Raw genomic sequence first — 26,776 nt, 5'->3', positions numbered from 1 at the left:
CTAGAGGTTCAGTCCAACTGAACTGAACAGTGATTAAAGCACAAACCCAGATTAGGAGAAGTACAGTAAGTGTAGTGCCAACAGGAGGCCTATACTTAGGTTTGGGATTCAGACAGAAGTGACCTGTTTGTAATACTGACATATTACTTGATTTTACAACTGGCTGCAAGTATTTTATCTTTCATAGAGACAACCACGAGGTACGAAGTAATCGTTGCGCGAACATGTGCAGCTGGATAGTGTTTGTGGGTGGTCAACACAGCTCGTTGCCAGATGAGTTGTAGCAGAATTTGAGCCTAGTGCAACTTTTTTTGCCAGGCGTCCCGGTGTTGTCTTGTTGGAGTCCCCTGAATTGGCACCCCCACTGCCTTGACGGACTGACTCATTCAAATAAATGAGCAGCCTGCGTCAAAACAAAATCATAGCCGTGTCAACATCACCTTGCTTTGAAACATCGGCCAAATAAATGGATTTAAAGGAGTTAATCTATGGGCATCTTCTCTTCTATTTGTCAAATGTTTGAATGGCCTTTCCCCTCATGCTGTGTGCTTACATGAGTTGTAATAGTCTGTTGGTCACAGTTAAATACCATTACTCATTAAAACAAAGGTTATTAGGGAAACGTGAACTACTCAAATCACTTCTAACTTTAATGTGGATATGCACAAAAATCAAGTTTTGGATTGACGGTATTGATTCATCTGTCTGATGAATCAATCAATTGCATTAAATGTTAATGTTTTAAATTTAAATCTTAGAAAATACTGAAAAGATGCACACTGCAATTCCCACAGACGAAGATGGCGTATTTATATTGCTTGTTTTGTTCTATCAACAGTGAAGTTTATTATATTTTAAGATGCAAAGAAATGCAGTAAAAGCTCACATTTGCATTTTTGCTTGGAAAATGACTCTAATCAATTATTCAAAACAGGCAATTAATTTAATTTTGATCGCATAATCTACAAAGAGTTTTATGTCTCAAGCATTCATTTTAAAATGCTTGTTAACTGCTTGTTCTAAAGTCAACTAACAAAGTTTATTTTTATTATGTTTAAAAAAATTTAACTATCTAGGAAATGTCTTCTCCTTAGTGTTATGTTGTATATTTTTAAAACGGCTGAATTCCTCCGTATTATGTGGCCTGTCAACAAACACAACATACTCTCATCAGTTGGATCTTAGTTTGTGTCCTCATCACATGCAGTTGGCAGCATTGCAGCGTGAACCTCCTGTGCACAGTGTAGTTGGGTTAAAGGAAGGTGATGACAGTAATGATAATGATGATGTCGAAGATGATGGGTGAGATGGTTTGGGGATTAGGTGATGATTAAGGGGTGAGGGAGTGAGATTATCACGATGATAGGGTGGACAGATGACATGGTGTGTTATTTTAGAAAGCTGATTATAGAAGTTGTAGTAAATGAGCACCCTGCCACGTGTGGTGGTGTTTATGTCTCTTCCTTCCCCTGCCACATTGCACTGTGCTCAGCACTTTGCCACAGACAGCTGTACCATCACTCCTTGAAGGCAGACAGACTGGACAGCAGCGTTACTTCATCAGCTGGAGGGACGCAGAGTAAATCTGTAATTTAAAAGATGGGTGCATAGCACTCTGAGAAAAACAGTGCTTTGAGACACAAATTGAGGAGTATATGTTTGACCTAATAGTAGTAACATTATCACATTTGTTGAGCTTTTTATAGAGTAGCCAGTATCAAAATGAAACACTGACAGACTGGCACATGAATAAAATTAAAAAGCTTTTACTAAAAGATGAGTGCTGTACATATGACAAACCTGTGTGATGTAACTGAATTAGAGAATGAGTGAAAGCAAAAGATCCCTGTGTAGCATCAGTTTAATCCAGTGTGGCAGGTCAGAGGAGCAGCTAAATACCGTCTTTGCTTCAGCTCTCTCAGATGACCCAGCCAGGAATAGGAATGTTCACTCAGTCTTCTGAACCTCAGTCTGTCTCTGCCGGCTGTTTACTCACGCTGCTGTCATTCATAATCTTCTCACATGTAGACCTTTAGGACTCAGGACTTAGCTGTGCAAATAAGCAATAGAGTGTACCTTGCTGGTAGCCAAACAACTCTGTTGACTGAAACTGAACAGGATATTGAAGCTCTAAATGTACATGTAATTTTTAGCTGTCAATCTTACCTACAGCTAAATATAACCTTTGTTTTGATTTGTAGCAGAATTTAATGAGTCACTGACAGTTTGTGTATGTTATTATGTCTTCAAGCTGGTTAGATGTGCCCTCAATGAGTTAGTATTCCAGGTCTTTATAGGGACAGAAAAAACACTGCTAAATGCATACATAAGAGAAGATCACATATTATAAAACCTGTTATTATTATCTGCAGTTTTAATTGGTTGAATCATGTTCTAAGCTGTTTTTTCGAAATGTGAAGCACATCTGGAGGAGAGTAAGATAACTGTGAAGGCTGTCGTCTTATATACAGTTCAATGAAAACCCACATTATGTATTTTGATAGCCACTTACAAGGATTCCTTTTTCTTAACACTTTCAGAGAGGTGTTAACTATGAACATTTTTGAGGCTGCACCCCTCATTCAATATAGTATATATATTATAGTTCAATATAATGCAGTCCAATACAACAGCACCACTAACTACGGCTTAAAAATAACCATAGAGTTGGCTCAAAATCTACAGGAAAGGAGCATTATAAGCTTCATAAAGACTGTATTTGCAGGGTTATTGTAATAGATAACATTTGGATACGTGTATGCCTAATTAATTAACCTGAAGATACTGATCCTTTGCCTCTTTTGTTTCAGAGTGCAGCGATGGAGGAAACGGTCATATGGGAACAGCACACAGTGACCCTTCACAGGGTAAGTGTTTACAGCTCTTCAATCCACTGTCCCCTTTTTTCTCATCTTTTTTTCTCTCCCTGCCTGTTTCTGGCACCGTAATCCTTCACTATGTCTTGTGTGTTCTTCGCTTTTTCCTCTCTGTTCCTCTCTGTCCTCTGCCCATACATCTCTTTTCTCTCTGTACTGAGAAGGCCAGCTGTAGCAGCAGGATGTGTGGAACAGAAACAATAGTCAAGGAACCCAGATGGCAGGAAACAAGGCTAAGGAAGACAGAAATCAGCATCCACTTCCTTACTACTTCATTTTACTTCCTTCCTGCTGACAACATACTCTTCTCCTTAACACAACTTCAGTGAAAGAAAGGGATGATAGTTTTACTCCATGTGCTTTTTGTGCCTTTTAAAGTCACATATAATTATGATAGATTGTACTAACCTCCTAACCTCAGTATGATCGGTGTATATGACTGATTACCTCCTTTGGCGCAATCAGCATCATCAGGTTAACTGTCAGACTATTCAAAGCCATATTTCCCCCAGAGATTGCTTATAAATGAATATACTCATTGTCTTGTATGTTGAATTTCTGAATGTACTTTGCTTTGAGACAGTAGTACTAGTACTGGATTGTGAAGAGCACCTGTCTAGACTGGCCTGCTTGCTGTAATCTAATTAGTAGCGGCTTTATTGAGGTTGAAGGAGTGGCCCAGTGTGGCCTGCGGTTCTCAGCTCTCCTGTGTTGTTGTGGTTGTATGATTAGCCATTTACATCACATGGCTGACTCCCTCTGTGCTGGCTGTATAAAACACAGCAGTCCTCAAAACCTGCATTGAAAACTTATTGGAAAATTAGAAAAATAACTTTCAAATGCGGAACTTGCATAAAACACATTACATTATTTTACTTAAATAACAGTTTCATTGATAATTAGCCTCCAGAGTGCCTTCTAGCCTGTTTTTGTTTACAGCAAAGCTTGTGACAAGTCTAATGTATTTGTCAGTCAGTAATCAGTAACTCCTGTGTGTATAGGCCCCAGGCTTTGGGTTTGGTATTGCCATCTCAGGCGGGCGAGACAACCCTCATTTCCAGAGTGGGGAGACGTCCATTGTGATATCTGATGTGCTGAAAGGAGGTCCTGCAGAGGGACTGCTACAGTAAGTCTTTGTCTATTGCTATCTATTTTGTCATCTACTTTTTTGTTAATATTTACATGCAAAAGGATTGTAGGAGTGCTGTTAGTTGGACCTCAGTATTAGTTAAAGTAAGCTCCTGCTAGATATTTTCCCTTTTCCATTTTATTCTAGATAAATGTTTATCATGTTGGTATGAATTTATAAACTCACTTAGTTCTCTTAAACTATTGTTAATTGATTTTTTTTTATTCTTTCAGGGAAAATGATCGAGTGGTGATGGTCAATGCAGTCTCTATGGACAATGTAGAACATGCCTATGCTGTGCAACAGCTCCGAAAGAGTGGCAAAAATGCAAAGATAGTAAGTTTAACACTGAAGATATTTACCAAACCTAAGCTGAAATTGTGTGAATCATGGTGACCATTTGTCCATTCAGGTTTGTCCAAAATTTTTACATATTGTGATTTAAGGATTGGGCTCCACTCACTTGTAATTGATGTTCGACAGAATGTTTTTGTGCAGCATTAATGATACAGTCATGTTTACCTGAGTTTTGAGGTAGATACATAATAATTGCTTCTTTAACATTCATAACTCTGTCTATTCCAAGACTATTCGCCGGAAGAGGAAAGTGCAGATCCCTGTTTCTCGGCCAGGGGACAGGGAGACAATGTCAGAGCACGAGGAAGAGGACAGCGATGAGGATGACGGCTATGACCACCACAGTGGTCGCGGTGACCGAAGTGCCTATGAAGGAGCAAGCGGAGGCACGAGCACTGGCAGGCGTCACGATCGTGAGCGTAGCAGCAGCGGCAGGCGGGATCACAGTGCCTCGCGGGAACGGAGCGTCTCACCGCGCTCTGATCGCCGATCTCAAGCCTCCTCTGCTCCACCCAGGCCTGCCAAGGTCACCCTTGTCAAGTCCCGCAAAAATGAAGGTGAGCAACACAATGTCCAAGCACCTGAAAAATTAACTATGCATATTGTGTATACAACCAGTTCATTTAAAATTTAAAAAAAATATTGTAAAGACTTACTGAAACATAGTGTGAAAAAACATATATGTACATATAAGATGACAAATTCTGGAGTTTCTCAACTTTACTGATGCTCAGAGTTAAGGTCAGTCAGAACATTTATGTCGACTAGTCTGTTAATTGTATTTGCAGAGAACAAAGCAATGGTTGAATTGATGTGTGCTGTTAATATTGTTTTGTTGTGCCCTGAAAGCAGAATATGGACTGCGGTTGGCCAGCCATATATTTGTTAAGGACATCTCCCCTGAGAGCCTTGCTGCCAGAGATGGAAACATCCAGGAGGGAGATGTTGTACTTAAGGTGAGAGAAAAGACAGTGTTTGCATAAATAAGCATAGGGATGCACGATAATTATTGGGCCGATAGTTATCGGGCCGATAACAGTAAATTATGATGTCATTCCGATAAGTCCGATATCATGACAAACAGCCCCGATAACATATGTGTTTTTGTTAGCACGGCAGTGCCTCGCTCCCACTATGAGACCCGAATGGCCTGCAGTGAATGCTGCGTTCATGTGACATTGGCTCGGCTAGTTTAGCTGTAGTTTGCGACTGTTATTTTTCACAAAATGGATGAATATTTTTCCGACTCTGAGGTGGTGGACGATGACTTTGTTTACGATGGACGTCCTTACCGTTTTGAGCCGGAGTACACAGAGGAGGAGCTTGTTGAAAGGAGGATGCGGAGGCAGAGAGAGGAACAGCTGGCCAAACAACAACAAACGCGTATCTCCTGGCTGCAGGTCCCACTCTGAGCAACAGAGGCATTCCTCCTCTGTTGTCATCGATGAACATTGTCCACAAGAACACCACCAGTTGCCGTTTACTCGTGGACGCGCAGCCGTTTGTTGTTGTTTTGGCCAGCTGTCACAGTGTGATGTCAGTTTGTGATGTCACCGTGTGATGTCACCGTGTGATGTCACCGTGTGATGTCAGTGTGTCATGTCACAGCGTGTCATGTCACAGCGTGACGTCACTGACATCACCATGTGATGTCACTGTGTGATGTCACTGTGTGATGTCACTGTGTGATGTCACTGTGTTATCTCTGATGTCACTGTGATGTCACTGTGTGATGTCACTGTGTGATGTCACTGTGTGATGTCACTGTGTGATGTCACTGTGTGATGTCACAGTGTGTGATGTCACTGTGATGGTCATTTCTAATTATATCATTCTGAGATATTAAAATCATCGTTTGTGGGGATGCATGATAATTATCGGGCTGATAACAAGAAATTATGACGTCATTCCGATAAGTCCGATATCATCACGAATAGCCCCGATAACATATGTGTTTTTGTCAGCACGGCAGTGCCTCGCTCCCACTATGAGACCCGAATGGCCTGCAGTGAATGCTGCGTTCAAGTGACGTTAGCATAATCAGAAAAATTCTTTCTCACTGGGAAAAATCAAGAATACCCCCTCATGCCAGAAAACAACTCGTTAACTAGGTCATAATTTTGCTAGTTGCTGACTTGAATTAATATTCGCAGTATTTTTTCTCATGTTACACACAAAAAATAGAAACATGAACTTAAATAGGCCGAAAGAACGACTGGCAAACGAGGGAACGCGGGAATGAACGTTACACCTTGAATGCAGCATGCGGCACAGCGTGCTTATGAAAACAGAGTTCAGACTTCTTCAAAGTTTCCGAAGAAGATTGTTAACTGGTTATTCGTAACAAATGTTCAAAGCGAGTTTCACTAGGAGTGAGAAATGGCACAAGCTTTAATACCCGATCAGTCACCTGAAACATAACCACCGCTTTGACGGAGTTTGGAAAGCGTATGAGGACGGCCGGCCTGCTAAAGACGCTAACGTTAGCAAGGCAGCCGCAAAGAAGCCACCGGGACTTATGCGACGGCGAGGCTTTCAGTGTGATGTCAGGCTAAGGTTATTGAAGATTTAATCATAGACATGATGGTGCTTGACTTACTATGGACTGCCCTTCTTCAGTTTGTTTACATAGATAAGTCTAAGTAAGGGATCATGTATCTTCCTTCGGGATGACATAGAAGCCCGACGCGACACTTCTCCGTAGGAAACTGCTCACTATACGTTATCCCGCTTAGAACACGGCTTACTACTAAAGCATTCAATAGTGTGACACAAAATAGTGATTAAAACATATTTTATTGATTTAAAATGAGTCTACTCTTGCCTTTCACCGCTCTCACTGCGCAGCGGCTCTGAAAGTAAACCCGTACGTTGCGTAGCAACCGCCTCTCACTGTGCGCAGGCCGGCAAGCAGGAAAACTTATTTCTTTACAGATATTCAGCGAAATCATGTCAAATGTGGAGAAGTGATGGGATATCCCAGACCTGAGAGAGACGTAGCTGGAGACAGTTTGGTTTACCGCTATTTTTTCGGACTGATGGATAAAAGTCCATCCATCAAAGTCCATCCATGATTTCTGCTTTCAGCGTCAGACATTAAAAAATCTGTCTCCAGTTTTGTCTCCACTCAGCAGTCTTTTAGCAGACCGATCGTCCATGCTGTGTTTCTCTTGGTGTTTTTTTTGTGTCTGTCGGCTTCAATCTGGTCAATCTCTGCGTCCTCAAGTCTTTTGTGTCTTAATATCGCTCCTCCTGTTGGTCCAGCGTTGTTCTTTACTTTTCTCATCTTTATGCTGGGGACATCATTCTCCAGCAAAGTGTTTGGTCCTCTCCAAACAAATTAAAAATAATGTACGGAAAATGCTCCATATTATGCCTCTCAAATCAGCTGGCGATTTGTTATTGAGCTTGGTACATTAAGGAATTGCCCCTTTAGTCTGACTGTTAGGAACACGCGACTGACCAATCAGAATTGAGTATTTAAGAATGCCGTCTTCTAACTTCTGTCAGTACAATATGCACTGTGCATTATTTTTGTTGTCATTGAGGAATGCACTTTTTCAGTTTGTTTAAATAGAAATGTTTGAATCTAACTTGTGCCAGTGCATTAATTTACTATGTTTAATTATTTTTTGTAAATTTCTGGAATGCACTTTTTCAGTTTGTAATCCTGATGCATGTATTTGCATCATTTCAAGGGGCCTTTATTTTTTATATCAGTAAGTAATGCACCTTATTTAAATTGATGTGAGATATCAAATAGGTTTGTTTGATAGCTTTAAGAACATGTTTGAGAGGCTTACCAATAGTTTTTCATTGGAAAAATAAATATCTCTTCATTTAAAGAGTCAAAACTGTTTATGGTTTTGTTCGTGGTATTGATGTCATGATGTTAGGTATATGTGTGTGTTATTGGTTATCGGTTATCGGTATCGGCCTTTAGGAGCTGAAAGTTATCGGTTATCGGTATCGGTTTTAAAAAACAGTTATCGTGCGTCCCTAAATAAGCCTATAAGTAATTATAGGTAAAACATTGGTAAAACACTGAAACAGGGAAATAAACTGAAAAAGACATTATCAGAATAGACGGGAAAGATGAATATGTAAAGAAATATCTGTAAATGGGGTGAAAGAGAAAGGTATTTTTTTTTTACTGAAAAACTTCACTGGTCTGCTGTGGTAATCTGTGAGCTGCTGAAAGTGGACCTCACAGTGAGGTCACAGTTCATTAGTATGCAGGCTCACCAGCAGGAATACCACACATTCCATTATTCCTTTGAATTTTTATCCACTCCATCTCTGAGGAGGGAAAAATCCTCCTTCACAGTAAAGAGATGCTTTCAAAATCCAATTTAGTGTATCAGTTCTGAAGAGAGGCAGAGGTATTTTCTAGTTGAGCTGTGATTCAAGGACAAACAACAATAGAAATAAATACCTAAATAAAGATAATAAAGGTTTGCATTATACAGTATATATATGATACAATACAACTTCTGTGCATTCTCCCTCTCTCTGACAGCACTAAAACATCATACACCGAATTATACTGTACATTTTCAAACTTGTCATCATTGTTTATGTGAGGGTGAACTAGGTTGTTCCCAATTCCTCTTTGCCTTGTGTTGATAACCTAGTTTTCAAAAGCACATTGTGTGCCCTACGGAAAAATAATGAAGTGAAGATAACTTGTCTATTCAGTTCTTGTGCTGACGTGCTTATCTTCCTCTGGCAGATCAATGGCACAGTTACGGAGAACCTATCACTGATAGATGCCAAGAAGCTGATTGAGAGGTCAAAGGGCAAGTTGAAGATGGTGGTGCAGAGAGATGAGCGAGCAACGTTGCTCAACATTCCTGACCTTGATGACAGCATCCCATCAGCCAATAACTCCGACAGAGATGGTAAGACAACAGAAATGTAGCATTGCCATGTTGGATGCAGCTATCATTTCATTGCACAAGCTGTGACTGCCAAAAAAACAAATGTGTAATGTTTCAGACACTAAGAAGGAATAATCTCAACCCTAAGTTTTTCTTGTAATTTTAGCCCTTTCTTGATTTACGTCGTTGATTAAATGCTAATGCATATTTAATTGTAATTTCACAGACATTTCAGAAATACATTCACTGACATCAGACCATTCCAATCGATCCCACGGGCAAGGTAGTCGATCACGTTCGCCTGACAGGCCCGAACCATCTGACCACCTCCGTCACTCCCCTCGGCAGATCAGCAATGGCAGGTAAGCAAAGTACACATACACACTACTGACTGCAAATCTGGCCATGAGGCACAGCTGTCACACATGCCACAGTCATACATCCATACTCCCACCACTCCAACTTCATACATCATGTTCACACCCACAGTTAGTGGGTGCTGAGTAAGTACCTTGCACCACTGATGCATAAATCAATAGATAAAGACATTGCATGCATAAACCATCGCACTCCCTCTGGAGCCATCACAGAGTTCCAATAATACCTTGCTCTGGGAGAGGACTGGGAAAGAGAGGATGGATTGATTAATCTCCCATGGTGGACAGAGGTCTTGTTTTCTGTACAGAGAATCATCTTCAAATGGTTTAAGGCTGTCTCAGCTTTATAGAATCACTCACTTAAAACATACAAAGATTGGTTTATTTACTATTTAACACACATTTTTCTTGTGTTCTTTCTTGTGTGTTGTCTTGTTTTCTTGTGTTCAGTACTCATGTAAGTGGCCTACACTTCAGTCCTGAAAATGGGATCTATATTTTGTAATGCATATTTGATAAGTGCAATGTCATTTGATAGCTGTGATGATGATTCTGTTCTTTCTGTTCATTCTAATGTCAGTACTGCCTCTTTGTCCTCCTCTTTTCTTACTACCAGTTGGAGCTTCCAGTAAGTTATCTTTATCGTAGTTTAGAGTCTGTGTAGCTTCTTAGACATACATAGATGGCAAAGGAGATCTAGAGAAATAACATGCAAGTAAAACTAAAGTTTCTGTCAGCTAGTGCGGAGCTTGGGCATTGTAAGCTGTCTAGGCAAGAGCAAGATACTGAGCTTGGTTGAATGGGTCAAGATGATGAGCTCTTGCAGACTTGAATCTACTTGAAAAAACAGGACTGGACAGTGAAACAGACTTGCTACTTTTGGGAACAGACCCATGCTAATTCGGTCATTGGCTGCAAGGACAAAAGACAGAGGGTATGTTGCTAGTTTAAGATCACAGCGAATGGTTCTGTTAGACAGTGTGAAGTACGGTTGTTGAATCAGGGCGCTGAAGCTGCCTTGAAGCACTGTAAGGAGTCTTGTATAACCAGACCTCCATTTCATCATGTTTATGAAATGAAAAAAAAGACAGTACAATGAACTTATTTGTTGCCAGACAGAATACTACAGGTTTTTGTGTACCATAGCACACAGCCAGTGCTATTTCTGGTAGCAGTAATTTTCAAACTCATTGCTAATTAAATGGAGGCAATTTTCTCCAGAGAAAACTACTGAGATACAGTATGGGTGCCAAACCTGCTGTTTATAATAAAGTCTCTTCCTAAAGGACAAAATGTCTCACTGGAATGGGTAAATAAAACTCAAATGCAACTGAATAACAACAACCTTATTGACATATCACTTACATTGCTTGTTTTGCACAGAGCACACTCTTAAAACAGCTGTTATAGCTGCAGGATGTTAGCTCAGTTTGCTATTGCTAGTTTATCTTTCTGGCTTGGTAGTTGCTTTGTCAGTCATGTCATCTATGACTAGATTAACTCATCTAATTAACTCAGTTAATTCATTAGATGTTACACTGTGTCAGACTGTTGAGTAACCTTACTTGTTTCAATGCAGGATGAGGGCAGGTTCACTGTTGCACAGATTACTTCCAATGTAAGTGAATGCATTCCATTGATAAGAGGCCAGTATGTGTTTGTTTTTAGCATTTACCATTGTACTATTTTTGTTGCTCTTTCCCTGATTCATCATTTATCTTTGTGTACCAAATATACAGTATGTCTGCCCAGAATTAAGAAAGCCAAAAATTAAGTCAGATGTTTTTTGTATGTTACCTAACATTCTGTGTGACTGGTTAATCTGGTAAGCACATGAGTTGTCATAAGAAGAGTTGCACCTGTTTCTCATGTGGTTGTGGTTTAAGATGTAACTGAGGAAACGACAGTCTGACTGTCACTAGATAATGATGTAAGGGAATGTTTTTACTATCTCCCAGTTTAGGAGGGGAAAAAGGAATTTGACATACTTCCCACAGTGCTTTGCCCCAAGCCAGATGGTTTGCTTAACCTGATTGGCTGCAGGGCTTAGAGGCATTCTTTTGCCTGCAGCACGACGCTGTGCTGTGTTTTTGAATACAAGCGATCATCATCTCAGTCCGCATAAGTATACTTTGTGCACATGCAAAAGGCTCTCTGTGTTGTCTCTCAAGGAATCGAACCAAAATCCTCATAATAAGCGTCATGGTTCATCTTACAGATACATTTGTGTGAGTAATTAGTTTCTGTTTTTAAAATTTTTTGTTTATATGTTTAATTATTAGATTGGGAGTTTGCAAGAGATTTTGCTATTGGATGTTTTTATTAGTCAATTTTGTTCTGTAAATACCTTGAAGATTGTGAGTGGATGTGAAATTATGGTGTCCCGGACTGTTATGCTGTGGAGAGATTCAGTACTATCTTTTGCATTATTTGTTGATGTCTGTGTAGCCACAGCTCTCCCACCCCTTCACGTTTTCTGTCTCTCACTCACTTGCTCTGTCTTGCCTGTACCCATACTGTAAGAATGTGTAAGCAAAGGGATTGAACAAAGGCTTCTGTCAAATGGTGTTTGTCAGTGTAAAGCCTTTTTTTAGCCGCATTCTGCAGCAAGGAACAGCAGATCTAGGCCATAACACACTGTCTCACTCCTCTATCCTTCTGTCTCTTGCTCTGTTTGTCTCTCTTTCCCCCATCTCTCACACTCTCTTTCTCATTCAACCATTACTCAAACACACACACAGACACATCTCTCTCCTATTACAATTCTGTTATTTATCCTCGAGCTACTGCTTTCATTTATCTTTCTCCTTCAACAACAAACTCAGATCTCTCTGATGCTGATTCTGCTGACATTAAATTGCACAGATCATGTGCATTACTGAATCGTAGTGAGAGCTGATGGACACATTCAGGGATCTAGAAAAAGGTCGTTCTGTGGTAGAAAATGTGTCAGTCAGCATGGAAATGGGTGTGTACACTGTTTTTGCATCCTTTTTTTACTGCATTTTATTGTGTGAATAGACACTGTACTGTATATTTTGGTCATGGGAGAAGTTGCCCAGTCTGAGCTGGTGGCACAGCCTGCACCTTCACATTCTTCTACAAAAGCTTCTGAACACAGCACAAGTGCTGTGCCAGCAGGCAGTCATGTGACCAGATTGGAATTCAACCATTGTTTTAAGCAGCAAAGCCCTTTCTACTCTGGTAGTCACACACACACACACACACACACACACACACACACACACACACACACACACACACACACACACACACAGTTTTCCCATATTTATTTTATCCAGGTTAAACAGGAACTTGGACTGAAAAGTATCCCAACTCAGGATTTTTTGTTGGGAGACTTGGTATGTTTTTATTGGAAGAGTTACTGAATGGTCAGTAAAATGGGAGTTAACATCCGTCTTCAAGAAAAATGTGACTTGGAAATTAAAACCGTGTAAACCTTGTCTGTTCCAACTGAACTTAATGTCATTTTCTGGTTGGGAGTGTGGTTTGCCATTTACATACTGCATAGACCACACAATTTAGAAAGCTAAATAGAAAGAAAAAAACTCCACCCAAATACAGACAAATAACTTGGTGACCAATTTGCAGTTTTTTTTTTTAAGAAAGCCGCACATCCTTCTTTTAAATTGCTTATTTCTTCTCATCTCATCTTATCTAATTTTTCTGTCCATGTGCCTTAATTACACAATTCATGGTCTATGTCATTTCCATTTGCATTTATTTAGTCTCTGTACCTTCCTGGTGTCAGCTGCACACTTACAAAACAATATATACACTTACAAAACACATGAGGTCATTGTTACTCACACTGAAATCAGCAAAGATCTCGCAGTCATTTAAGGAATGCCTTAATATAAACTTGTTTATCGCATTGATAGTCCATTTGTACTGAATTGCAATGTGCTAATTTTGTTTATTTCAGCTATCGAAGTCGAGATGAGGATCGCATATCCAAACCAGGGGCCATGTCCACACCAGTGAAAAGCTCAGATGATGGTGTCTTGTCACAGGCCAGTGACCAGGCCAGCTCCAGAGATGACAAACAGTTACCTCCTCTGCCTGGTACAGAAACCTCTGTCCATCAGCCCCCCCCTTAGGGATTGTCGTGGTCTCTCATGTTTGTCTAAGCTTTCCCCACCTTTTTTATTTCTACATCTCATTTTTCTTAGTACAGTAAGACTTTAGTTACATCTCACAGCAAAGAGATGTTCTGTAAATCTCAGCCTGCATACACTGCAGCGAAGAGCTGAACCTGAAGACAAACTCTTAAAAAGACAAACAGCGAGTTTTAAAAAGTCAGTGTGTCAGATACCTTAACACTTGACTCCACTGTTACTGTTAAAAGCACCTAAAAACACAATCTTAGCTGTTTTTTATTGTGTAATATCTAATCAAAACATTGTTCTAAAAGTTTTAAATAACTGCAGATTGCATTTTCAGCCCGCCCCACCCCATGCACAGAGAAATACAAACTATACATGTCAGCATCAGCGGAAATAAATCAGTTTCATATACAAACAAATATCCATCACCAAATCTTGGCTTGGATTAAGATGGATGCTTTCACTTTTACTCTTGGTTTCATCATTACCGAGCACTGTACAAAATGATTATATGGTTCTGTGTAGAGTGTGTCCAAGATTCCTTGGGAATAAGTGTGTTATTCTACTTACAATGTGTGTATTTGTGCAGAACCAAAGCCAGTTTATGCACAGCCTGGTCAGCCTGACGTGGACCTGCCTGTCAGCCCCTCTGATGCACCTGTACCCAGCGCCGCTCATGATGATAGCATCCTCAGGTAAGTGTCTTAGATGCTCTCATCCAAATCACCATACAGTTTGAGTGCTGATCTGCATTGTGGTATGTATGTCAAGTGCATACATTATTCATTTTGAGTGAACTTTTTTTTTATTCAGGTTAGCCTACGTGCCGTATATTTGAAATATAGTTTGGATTAAGGCAGAGATTCTGGTCATCTTGTGTTTTGGCTTTGTTGTTACTCCACACTCTGCTTTTTTCAATAGCCTGCTGTGTTTTGTGTCTCTTAGAATAATTGTTTTTAAATCCACAATTTGCTGACCTTTTCGCTTAATTCTACCTGTCTCCCTGTGTTCTCCTGCAGGCCGAGTATGAAGCTGGTCAAGTTCAAGAAGGGAGAGAGTGTCGGTCTGCGGTTAGCAGGAGGGAACGACGTGGGAATTTTTGTGGCAGGAGTTTTGGAGGACAGTCCTGCGGCCAAGGAGGGGCTAGAAGAGGGAGACCAGATTCTCAGGGTATGATACACTTAAGCAACATAGCTATTGCTTGCTTTCTGAAATGACCTGATTTTGTTTTGGTTTTTTTTATAACATGTAAAGTGTGTTAAATGTAGTTTTGAAGCTGTGGTGAGGTATCCAAAGAGTTCTAGTGTGCATAGCTACATTTCTTCTGGAGAAACCAGTTTTTAGACTGCGTTGTCATTTATCAAATATGCCAGCCTTCATTGGAAAAAAATGGACAGGGGTTAGGGGGGAAGTCTGCTGCATGTAAACACAGGTTTTACCATAACCAGGGGTGTATAAATGTGTTCTCAGATTTCCTCCTTTAACCAGATTTCCAACCAGTGTTGATTTTGTGCACATGTAAACATAGTGTTACACCTGCAAGTCACTTGAAGATCTGCATGTCTAAAATAGATAATTTCAATACTTTGTAATTGCACTGTGTTGTCCTAGTATTATCTAGCTTGTAAGAGTATTCTAAGGTATGTTTCTGTCAGAGTTCATTTAAGGTTTTGTATTCAGAAAGTAGTAACTATTACAATTTTTTTCCGTGCTGCATGTATGATAGTGGGAAGAACATCTGGTGTTATTGTCAAAATAGACAAGCAGTAGCTGCCCACACTAACTTAGATAATCAGTGGTGAAACTATGTGATCCCATTGCCACAATAGTTTTATTTCTGTGTGAAGAGATCTTGGGAATACAGTACAATGTATCAGTCAGTCTATGAGTCATTCAGGGCTCTGCCTTGTGTCAAAACTCCCCTTGTTTCCAATGTGAAGACACAATAGAGGTCGTTCATGCACTCTGACCTCGGAACAGTTGCTTTCTGTTTCGCTGAACACTAGAGTAACATTGTTGATGGGATGATGGAAACCCTCTTGATGTCAGTGTTGGATCCATTCTGACATGTTTATACACCAGCCAAAGATTACACCTGCTGTTTAATGCTGCAACTGTGAAACTGTGTGGTGGTGCACTGTGCAGAAGAGGCTGATAACTTGGACTGCATGTTGTATCTGACAAACAAAGCTGTACATTACCTTATCTCCTTCTCTTAATGAATACACTCCATCTTGTGTTCCTTTCACTCACAGCATAGATCTTTTTTTGTGCCTTTGTGTGTGTTCTCTCCACTGTACAAACACACTTTAGATACTTCCAGGACATTGTTTTCCATTTTCCCTTTGGTCATGGTGTGCTAGTGAAGATAAAGACGTCAAGCCCTCCTGTTTCTGGGAAGGATAAAGGTGTCTTTCTGAGGTTCAGTGATTCAGTCCATGTGTTTCTGGTTCCCCTGCTGCCCCTCAAGCAGAGTCAATAAACAGCAGTTATTGTGTTTGGGACAGCAGCAGGAGGTGAGGAGGAGGCTGCTTGGTTGTTGAGGGAATACATCACCCTGCTTCTGTTGAGGAAGTTTTTCTTTTCCTGTGTTCCTCATATTATGTGTGGAATCAAATGAGTTATAGTTGCTAGAGGTTTTTATTTCTTTTTTTCTTTGGTCAAGGATAAATAAAGACAGATATTAAAAAACAGGATGAGAGTACACTTTAATACAGTAGCTTTCAACTGTTTTTAAGCATTCAACAATAATTATTTAAAATAACTTAGTGGGATCAAGTTGGCCCACAATAACATAATATCAGGAGTCTATAATTTCTTGTTTTTTTATGATCCGCTAGTTCTTCAGGTTGACTTCTATGTCGTCTATTCTGCATCTGTAGGTGAACAATGTGGACTTTGCTAACATCATCCGGGAGGAGGCTGTGCTGTTTCTGCTGGATCTCCCTAGAGGAGAAGAAGTTACTATTCTGGCTCAGAAGAAGAAGGATGGTGAGTGATGGCAGTATGAAGCACTGTGTTAGTTTTGTCAATACGTTGGGCATGAACCAGCAAATTTTGATTACAGCAGTAATCATCTCTGTTATTTTTTGCTTTTTCTTAAGTATATCGGAGGATAGTGGAATCGGACGTGGGGGACTCGTTCTACATCCGGACACATTTTGAATATGAAAAAGAGTCACCGTACGGGCTGAGCTTTAACAAGGGCGAGGTGTTCCGTGTAGTCGACACCCTCTACAACGGCAAACTAGGCTCCTGGCTCGCTATCCGGATTGGCAAGAACCATCAGGAAGTTGAAAGGGGCATCATTCCCAACAAAAACAGGTAAAAGAAGTTTCAGGTCACACCTTTAATACCTGTGCAGCTTGTTTTGGCACTTTATGAATGGGCAAGGGTGGAGGCAAAGGAATAGAACCATTGTAGTTGATCTGGGAGTAGCAAGAATGGATCATCTCCATTTGCTCACTTGTTTAATCTACTGTATTTTACACATTTGTCATGATTGTTGCTCCTTATTATTTGTGTTTCTGTGATTTTGTTTAAGAAAAAGCTTTAGTTCTGTGATATAGTCCTTTATAAACTTTCAGTGTGTTTTTAAAGTAGGGCATATTTAACACATCATATGCCAGAAAAGTAGTTTTCTAAGGATCTACTGTGTGCCGTTTGTGAGGCCTGTGTGTCTGAGGATATAAAATATAGATCATGATCAATGCAGCAGCATCGTTTTATCTTGGCCTGTCTCTATAGCCTTCAACAGCCTCTGGCAGTGTGTACACAGAGATTCCTCACTATCCTGTTGACAGAGAAGACATAGCTTTTCACATGCTGCGTTCTTTTTTGCATTAACGTATCACGTATATTTAGCATTGTGAAATATATCAGCTTCTCGGCCAAGTTAAACCTACCTCCCTGGATATTCTTTCAAAACATAAAACCATGAAATCACACTCAGAATTCAATAATATTTTGAAAGAACACACATCACAGGAAGACCATTATTATTCAAAGCCACTTGGAATAGGCTCTTCCCCCTGTAGGCCCGCTGCCTTACTCACCAAACCGCTTACCCTCGTTTGTGTGGTTTTCCAGTCATTTTTTATGCCTCTGTGCTGGAGAAAGCCATGGCCGGAGGCATTATGTTTTCGCGTTGTCCGTCTGTCTATATGGATGTCCCATCATCATGAATGCTATACATCAGGAACACCTTCAGGGAATTTCTGATAAACTGATTAGAATTTGGTCAGATACTAAATTGGCGACACTAATCTTGGGTGTCCACCTTGAAACTGTATTGATTGTATAGATCTTTTTTGTTGCCGGGTTGAAGATGTGTGTGAAGCATCCATAGTAGTCTCTAAGTGAAGACAGCATGTTTCTCACTGGTAATTATTCACTGGGTTCATACATCAATCATGTCAATATTGTGATGACTTCCATTTCACCAAAATGATATATTGATTTATCTGCAGTAATCAAATGACATAAACTTTAGCAAACACATACTGCAAAAGATGCAATTCATTTGTCGAATGTCCACATTTTCAGATAAGGCTTATCATTTCGATGCAAAGACTTAAGCCTTCTTTACAGTAGACTGTATGTATGTTGGAGCATCACTGAAATGTGTATATCACAATAACTTGTACTTTTCTCTGTTCAGAGCTGAGCAGCTATCCAGTGTGCAGTACACCTTGCCCAAAACACCAGGGGGCGACAGAGCTGACTTCTGGAGATTTCGAGGATTACGAAGCTCCAAGAGGAATTTGCGTAAGAGCAGGGAGGACCTATCAGCCCAGCCAGTTCAGACCAAGTTTCCTGCCTATGAGAGGGTGGTGCTGAGGGAAGGTAAGAGTACTTAGGCAATGGCAGTAACAGCAATCAACTCCCACACATTTTTATACTTTATTGTAGGGCAAGAATGAAAGAAGTAAAGGTCTGGTTTGGTGTTACATGATGCTATCCCTTGGTAATCTCCATGACATGGTCTTGTTCTTGTACAGCTGGGTTCCTGAGACCTGTGGTTATCTTTGGGCCAATAGCAGATGTGGGCAGAGAGAAACTGGCCAGGGAGGAGCCAGACATTTTTGAACTAGCAAGTAAGTAATACTTGTACGCCTCTCCCTATTTTCTCTGTTCAAGCTCTGTGTAGTGTCCCTCTGTGTGTCAAGCATTGATAGACCAGACTCTTAATTTACACGTCACACATCACTAAAGCTGAGGGCTGTTTAACTTAACAGCATCCATCAAATATTCACGGTAGCAGTCATTATCTAATAGACGTTGAGCAGTAACTCTCCTGACTTGTACGGCTGCAAACCAGATGAAACAATTTAATTTGATTTAGCGTTTGATTAAAAACACCTACTTAATTGTTTATTTGGCAGTAAATTGTTATGGCCACAGATCAGAATGATAGGATGACAAAGAAATTAAAAACTGAATCATTGTAGGTGTACGGAAGTTTAGAAAAATTATATATATTTTTTTTTCTTTTAGTCTTTAGTCTTTTCCTGTAGAAACAGACAACTGCTGCTAGCTGTTTAAATCTTTAGTTTAAAATACGGCAGGTCGTCATTATCCACTGGATGCTAAACAATTTTCTTCCGAATATATTTTCCCAGAGATTTTCGTTTTTTAATAGATGAATTCTGCTTAACTCCAGGATACTGCTACTAGTAGTTATTCCCAATTTGGTTTTAGTAAATCTGTTAGTGAGGTTACTCAAGTTGAGTCTGTCATTTCTTCTGTTTATAGCTTCTTTCTTCACTTTTATCTGTGTATCTTTCAGTCCTCTACACTCCAAGCAAAGTTGCACACTCCTTTCATTTCAGTCCTCATCCACTGCCATGTACTTGATGAAATTGCAAGCTTCTTTAATGTGTGGTTGTTATACACTCAGTATTGAATTTCAATCACTTTAAGTGCATAAACACACATGCCAGTGCAACCACACGCATATTACGTACACAACCCACATAAAAGTGATTCCATTCCTGGATGTTTATTTGCATACCTCTCGTGATGTTTGTGTAACTGTATTTTCTTTTCAGAAACACAGCAACAACAAGGAGGGGGAAGTATGTCACTTAGTGCATCAGCTTTGATTTGTTTTATTTGATTCAGTGAATGGCAGATAGTCTGTAAACTGTTGTTTGGTGGCTAGCTGATCTATAGATGTTAAAACAGTGGGTATAGGGGAATAGCACTTGATTTAGGAATTCACATTTGTCTTTACGATTGGCATTAACAATTGTTTTAGTATATATTAGCATCATACACAGTCTTGTAAAATGAATCACAAAAGACCTGAAAGCAGTATCGTACTTACACACAGCTAGTTCTCAATTGACAATGAAGGGATTAATCTGCCCTTGATATTGTACTTGACCTGCTCACTAAAATTGCGTTCCACTCTGACAAGCAACACTAGCTATCAATGAAAAATATATCTATTTAAGTTTTAAAAAGGCTCTGCTGCATTAGGAAGAATCACATTTTGCACATCAACCCGTGCAGGAAGATAAACATTGATTTACATTGTTCTACATTTTTACTTTCTTAGTTTTTTTGTTTTGTTTTATTTTCCATTTTACAATATTTTTCTCAAATTTAAGCCTCTAAGGAACTGTGTGTCATTGTGATATTGCATGTTGCATAACGAAGAGATAGTGGTATTCCCCTCTTAATGGCAGATTGCAGCATGTTGAGCTGTGCAGTTAATATGCCATGAAAACTGAGATGAGAAGTTGCTTTTCAACAAAATCACGAAGAAAGAATAAAGTAATGCAGGATAGCCTGGAAATGTTGAGTTTATTTGAAGTTCAAAAATTGATATTATTTTTTGCTTTTTGCATTTACCTTTTCTTATATTCCTATAAAATACCACAACTGCTAAAAATGTTTGGCAGCAAATCAGCATGGCGTTAATTTGCCAACTGAAGGGTTTGCACATAAAAATGCCCTGCACTGAATAGATTTCATGAATGAATGCCCATAATACTACCCATAACAATATGCAGTACATAGTATTTATTAAATAAGATGAAATAGTCAATATGTGTGCATTACATTTTAAGCATTGCTGCATATGCCTGAATCTTGACTTGTTGCATGGCTATATTTATCTGCTCCATTAGAATTTATTTTTGGGTAGTTTAGAGCAAAGATTTATAGATCATACATCCTGTTAGAATTTCAGAAGTGAAGCTTTGCCTCCTGATGTGTTGAAAGTGATTGCTATACTAAACATCCTAGTGAGATGAGTGACCTCCTTTGAACCTTGTGTGTCTCGGCAGGAAACCATTGCTTATCTTTATGTAAATCATAAACCCCTCTACACATCCTTGCTTAAATCCCTGAGGCTTACAATGACACTGTTTTATTATTAATCCCAAATGACCCTCATGTGCTTGTATCTGCATATTTCATGTCAGTGTTTCTCACATAACACATTTCCTGCACCATAATTTCTGCTGTTACATGCAGTTGCACGCACACAATCATTATACACTAAATTTTATTTCCTTAAACCTACCCAAAATACCTAATGACTAATGCATGAATTGGCTGCTGTCCTCAGTCGTCTTTACTATCTAGCTGTTGTCATAAACGTACACTTGTCCTCTCCTGTATGGAGATTACTATTCCATATTTAACAGCTCTATTTATGGGAGGCGACAACTGCACGCTACAAGGATGTCTAATTGGGGTACAGCCTGCATTTATTGTTGTTTGTCTCTTGTGTTGATGTGATGCAGTGACTCTGTCCATTTGTGTCCCATAGAGAGTGAACCCAGAGATGCTGGAACCGACCAGAAAAGCTCCGGCATCATTCGCCTGCACACCATAAAACAGATCATTGACCGGGTGAGAGAAGCTAGATCTGCACACACATTTGAAAATACAAACAAAAGGTAGTGATATAAGCATCATTTGACAGATTTGTTGTGGTAATGAAAAGATGGCAGCGAGCCACAACAATATGTTTAGCTCACTGCTGCCCTCTGGCGTACTGCAGTCTAGTGCTGCTATGTGCCTGAACCTCAGCAAAGAGGTGACTGGTTTACTTGAAACATTTTTTGAGACTGATGAGCTGACCTCTTACAAGGGTTCAAGATTTCCTGAACATAATATGTGAAAAAATCATAATGGTGTTGACCATACATTGCTCTATAGCTTACATTACAACAGAGGGGAACTTCTCTCTATATGGAAGTAATTTGCAACACATTTATGTTTTTTATCCGTTTTCTGTGTATGAAGGACAAGCATGCAGTGCTGGACATCACCCCTAATGCAGTGGACCGTCTCAACTACGCTCAGTGGTATCCAATTGTGGTGTTTCTCAACCCAGACACCAAACAGGGCGTCAAGAACATGAGGACCCGCCTCTGCCCTGAGTCTAGGAAGAGCGCCAGGAAACTCTATGAAAGAGCCCTCAAATTAAGGAAGAACAACCACCACCTCTTCACCAGTGAGTCCAGTGGGAGGGAGGGAACGTAGATGGGTGCTCCAAACAAAGGGAAGAGAATGGAAGAGCTTTTACAGAGAGCAGACTCACATTTCAAAGGCAGTTGATAATTGAGTGTCGCAGTGTTGGAGGCTGTGGCTACACTGCACTTGTGGTGCATGGCCCTGTTCTGTCAAACTTCTTGCAAAAGCATGTTCAGCACTGACCGTCACACAAGAGCACCCTCAGGCCCCTTTCTAAGCATGCACTCTTCCTGTCAAGGGATGTGGTGTGACCATACTTTAGGAGCAACTGTTGGTGATAAAGAAATTAGAGAGGTCCAAAAGATAATTCTTCTCAATTCACATTTAGACTTTGCAGCACACACATGAATTCTTCACGAAATCTTCTGTTTAAACAATTATGACACCGCAAACTGCATCCTCACCTCTGTGCCTTTATCCACTGTATTTGGAAGTTACTAGATACTTGAATATTTGCAATTGGCACATGGGACTAGGCAGTGTGAGATGTTATAGTGCAGAAGAGATGCTTTTAGGCTCCCTTGTTAACTCCTTGTTAACTAAGTTTGAAGGAGAGCAGTTAGCTAATTTTCCATTTTCCATCTCCTCCTCCTGGCCATTGGTTTGCACGTTATTCAATATGAACTTTAAAATTATGCGAGAGTCCTTTAGAGACATGATGCCAATCTTGTAAAAGTGAAAGAGGTTGTACTTAATTGCTAATTGAATGATTGTTAGTACTCATTTGATTGGAGAGATATTTTTTATTCTTCTCCCTCTTTGTGTATTCAGCAACCATTAACTTGAACAGCATGAATGATGGTTGGTTTGGAGCACTGAAAGAGATAATCCAGCAGCAGCAGAACCAGCTAGTGTGGGTTTCAGAGGGCAAGGTAAGACACACACACACACGCACTTACACACACACACACACACACACACACACACACATACAACCATGTAGACTGGAATTGATCTTTATCACTCCCTCTCTCACTTTACCTTTTGTTTCCCAGGCTGACGGGGCAGCTGAGGATGACCTGGACATCCACGACGACCGCCTGTCCTACCTGTCAGCGCCAGGCAGTGAGTATTCCATGTACAGCACAGACAGCCGTCACACCTCCGACTATGAGGACACGGATACAGAGGGTGGAGCCTACACTGACCAGGAGCTGGACGAAACACTGAATGATGATGTGGGTCCACCCACGGAGCCTGCCATCACCCGCTCCTCTGAGCCTGTTCGTGAGGACCTGCCGGTCATCCAGGAGCCCCCTGGCTATGCTGGCTACCAGCACGCAGTGCAGCCGGACCCCCTGAACCGCATCGACCCAGCTGGATTCAAGGCACCAGTGCCGCAGCAGGTAGCGTTTCTGAGAGCCGCACGTCTTCCCTGTTGTCTGGAGGACGTTGTGTGCGTTAGAAGGGTTTTTTGGAGGCGCTATTGAAGGCATCTTTTTTATTTTTGCAGTTATTCTGTCTATCTACTGTTACACAACAATATCAGTGGAAAAGTGAAACCTTTTGTGGTCAGGTATTTATCGCAATATATAAATATTATATATACAGTAACATATATAAATATAAATATATTTATTATATTATTTATTTTATCTATTTGACTTTATGTGATTGTTGATTGATGTTTGTGAGCGTATGTTTTTTTATTTTTCAAAAGGAGAAGAACTTTTACTGTTAATCTTGAATTCTGTATTACCACAAGCTGTCTTATTGGTGTGACTGTTGCTGATGTCACTGGGAAAAGAAACTTATGTTTGTCTAAGTGTCTGTACCAGTACTCACCTATGTGCACTTCCTACCTTTGTTTTACCTGTGACTGGGACTGTGACACTATGACACAAGAAAGTATTATGTGCATGTTTGAAATGCCAGTGTTAAACCAGTGTTACTGTGAAATGTATTAATCGAAACCCAATTGGCCGCTGTGGTACCCAAATCTAAACGTTTGTCGTCTCATGATGTGTTAATGAACATAAAAGGGGAAAAAAAAGAAACTACTGTATTGTAACCGCAGCATTAAAATCAAATTAGTGTATCCAAACAACAAAAACTTGTCCTGCTGCTAATTCCTAACTCTCACATGCCATCGGTTGATCTAGAGCTATTGCTAAATGTGGAGGGGGAATATTGGCTGTTTGAATCCGTATAGGCTGTAGGCTCAAATCAGGAGCAGCTCGTTGTTGAGGGCCTGTGTATTAGGTGTCAAACAATTCAGCCAACTAATGCACAGTACCTTCACTGCGTACCTGTTACAGCTAAAGGGCGTGTATACACGTATACGTGTATATATGTTCTGTGGCGAACTGTAGCAAACGTCAAATCAACACAGTACACCTCAGTTGAAAAAGATATCTAGGTGTGTGTATAGGGACATGAAAGTGGAGCACATGTTACATGTGGTGCTCATCCGCAAACGCCTACACACCGACACGCCTAACCTGGAATTTATATTATAGCATTTGACTCGTGAAAGGTGCACCACAGTGCATATACAGGGATTCACATGTAGTGGGAAACACAGTTGTCCACTGCTTGGAGATAATATTTGGCAATTGTTAGATAGATTATGTATTTTGTAATGACGCACACTCGCATGTGCGCCACTGACAATGTTTATCTAAATGCATGTATTGTTATCTATCAAACTGGAATTTGTAGTATGTTGACGTGGCATATGTGTGTAGATGAGATTACATGCACAGGTCAGAGTGTCTTAAGTTGCACTAAATTGCGTATAGTGTACGTTTCGTGCATGCACCCCGTCAATTTGTGTGAGCGCCACATCTATATGAAATGACCTGTGTCCGAGTGACACCTACGTCTCGTGTGTAACACCTGTGTGTCCATTATGAGACTATGTACATTGCTTCCATGCGTTCAGAAGTTTGGTTTTATCTTAAGTAGACACTAGTGAGGCGTTTGACATGAGTTGGCTGAATTATTTGACACCTCATAGGCTGTGAAGGTAGTAGCACTTGTTAGTACTGCACCAGAGTGTGTCAGCGCGTGTTATTAAACATTTCTGAACCACTTCACAGAAAGCAGAGGCCGCTGCCATCCCTAGCATCCCCCAGCAGCCTGAGCCCCTGGCTGAGTCAGTGCCCCCTGCTGTCGACGTTACTGTAAAAACTGTAGGGGGTCTGAGCCCTGACGAGGCTCCTGCAGCTCTCCACAGCCAGCCAAGCCCCAACCCAGAGGCTGGCTCGCTTAGGAGGCCCACACCTGAGCGAGCCCCTCAGAGCATCACCCCAGAACCTCTACAGTCTGGACCGGCCAGTTCAGAACCAAAGGTATCCATCTGACCGTCACTGGACGCCCCGTGACCCGGGCCCAGCTCAGCTCGGCCTGAAATGGCTGACCTCCTGTGCTGCTGCTGCTGCCTGTGTACCTGCCTACCTGTCTACCTCCTGCTGCCACGCTTCTCTTTCTCTCCTTCCGCCCTGCATGTCTGCTGACCACAGTGCTGCCCAGAAGAGACAGAGATGTGTGTGTTTGGGGGCGTTATTGTGTGTGTGTGTGTGTGTGTGTGTGTGTGTGTGTGTGTGTGTGTGTGTGTGTGTGTGTGTGTGTGTGTGTGCGAGAGTGTGTGTGTGAGTGTGTGTGCATGTGCCAGAGTGCAAGCAAATGCTGGTAAGCAACAGTGGGCTTGGAGGTGATGGCTGCGCTGATATGCCTACATGTAGAGGAAATCCTGCGGCTCTCACTGTTGCTTATCCTCTTTGCATGGCTGTAACATGTTTGCCTCATTCTCGGTTAACCACTAGAAGTAGATCTGTTTGTGCTGTATTTATCAGTGCAGATTGAATGGATCGTTTCCTTGTAAAAGTAGCCATTAATTTTCCATCCGTTTTCTAGATTTTGTTTGAAATGTAGCTATGGCCAAGTAATAAGGACCACCTAAACAGAAATGTTCTTCAGATTTGGATGGATTGTTAATGGTTACTTCTCAAACAGGATTCTTAATATGTTTTTGTACAATGGGTATGTGCTTGTAATGTTAAATATTATTGTGGATGTTTAAGTTGCCTCTATGATTACACCAAGACAGTGGGTGGCATTTTCCCTCGTGGATGCAGCAGTACACACATAATGTGTGGGAAAAAAAAATATATATATATATTGGTCAAGTTATTGATATACATTTTGTAAATAGTTTACATTACAATGCTCTGCACCATTTTCACATTTTGTCAGTTTAGACAAGAAAAATGCTTCCCATTGTTTTGTTGTTGTTTTTTTTATAAACTTTGTTATTCTTTGTTTTTTTATTTTAGTGTTTAATTTGGGGTTGCAGTGGTACATTGTGATGTTTTTCAGCTGCAACGAGTGTTTGTCTGTGCTGCGATTTCTGTTTAATCTAATATATTATCTGACCAGTAACCCCTCCCTCTCAGTTTCTCTATTTCAGGTCTTTCCCTTTTTGTTTCCTCTTCTGCAATTAATTTCACAGACTTGTTTTAATATTCTCCTTTTCTCATGCTTGAACTTCACATATCACCTATCACATATTTTATTGTTGTGCAGTGTGTTCGTG

At 40.5% G+C, this 26,776-nt stretch overlaps 1 protein-coding gene across 8 annotated transcripts in view; it reads left to right on the top strand.

The window, feature by feature from the left end:
* The window catches only part of tjp1a (tight junction protein 1a), a 53,615-nt gene that overhangs the window by 17,479 nt on the left and 9,360 nt on the right, over positions 1-26,776 (top strand). For 3 of the 8 annotated variants that reach the window (XM_041942153.1, XM_041942146.1, XM_041942114.1), the window contains exons 2-21: positions 2,811-2,867; positions 3,878-4,002; positions 4,239-4,341; positions 4,592-4,919; positions 5,212-5,318; positions 9,095-9,263; positions 9,469-9,604; positions 13,566-13,705; positions 14,336-14,441; positions 14,766-14,916; positions 16,629-16,737; positions 16,851-17,070; positions 18,407-18,591; positions 18,747-18,842; positions 19,797-19,823; positions 21,530-21,612; positions 22,009-22,219; positions 23,011-23,111; positions 23,235-23,585; positions 25,281-25,532. In XM_041942153.1, coding sequence (XP_041798087.1) covers positions 2,811-2,867; positions 3,878-4,002; positions 4,239-4,341; positions 4,592-4,919; positions 5,212-5,318; positions 9,095-9,263; positions 9,469-9,604; positions 13,566-13,705; positions 14,336-14,441; positions 14,766-14,916; positions 16,629-16,737; positions 16,851-17,070; positions 18,407-18,591; positions 18,747-18,842; positions 19,797-19,823; positions 21,530-21,612; positions 22,009-22,219; positions 23,011-23,111; positions 23,235-23,585; positions 25,281-25,532 — 3,057 coding nt within the window. The remainder of the gene's footprint in view (positions 1-2,810; positions 2,868-3,877; positions 4,003-4,238; positions 4,342-4,591; positions 4,920-5,211; positions 5,319-9,094; positions 9,264-9,468; positions 9,605-13,565; positions 13,706-14,335; positions 14,442-14,765; positions 14,917-16,628; positions 16,738-16,850; positions 17,071-18,406; positions 18,592-18,746; positions 18,843-19,796; positions 19,824-21,529; positions 21,613-22,008; positions 22,220-23,010; positions 23,112-23,234; positions 23,586-25,280; positions 25,533-26,776) is intronic. The other 5 variants (XM_041942172.1, XM_041942163.1, XM_041942138.1 and 2 more) reach the window with 3 other exon arrangements.

This window comes from Chelmon rostratus, chromosome 1, assembly GCF_017976325.1.
Source record: "Chelmon rostratus isolate fCheRos1 chromosome 1, fCheRos1.pri, whole genome shotgun sequence".
In the NCBI taxonomy this organism is placed as follows: domain Eukaryota; kingdom Metazoa; phylum Chordata; class Actinopteri; order Chaetodontiformes; family Chaetodontidae; genus Chelmon; species Chelmon rostratus.
The sequence above is the reverse complement of the archived record's forward strand: the minus strand, read 5'-3'. Positions and strand labels throughout refer to the sequence as shown.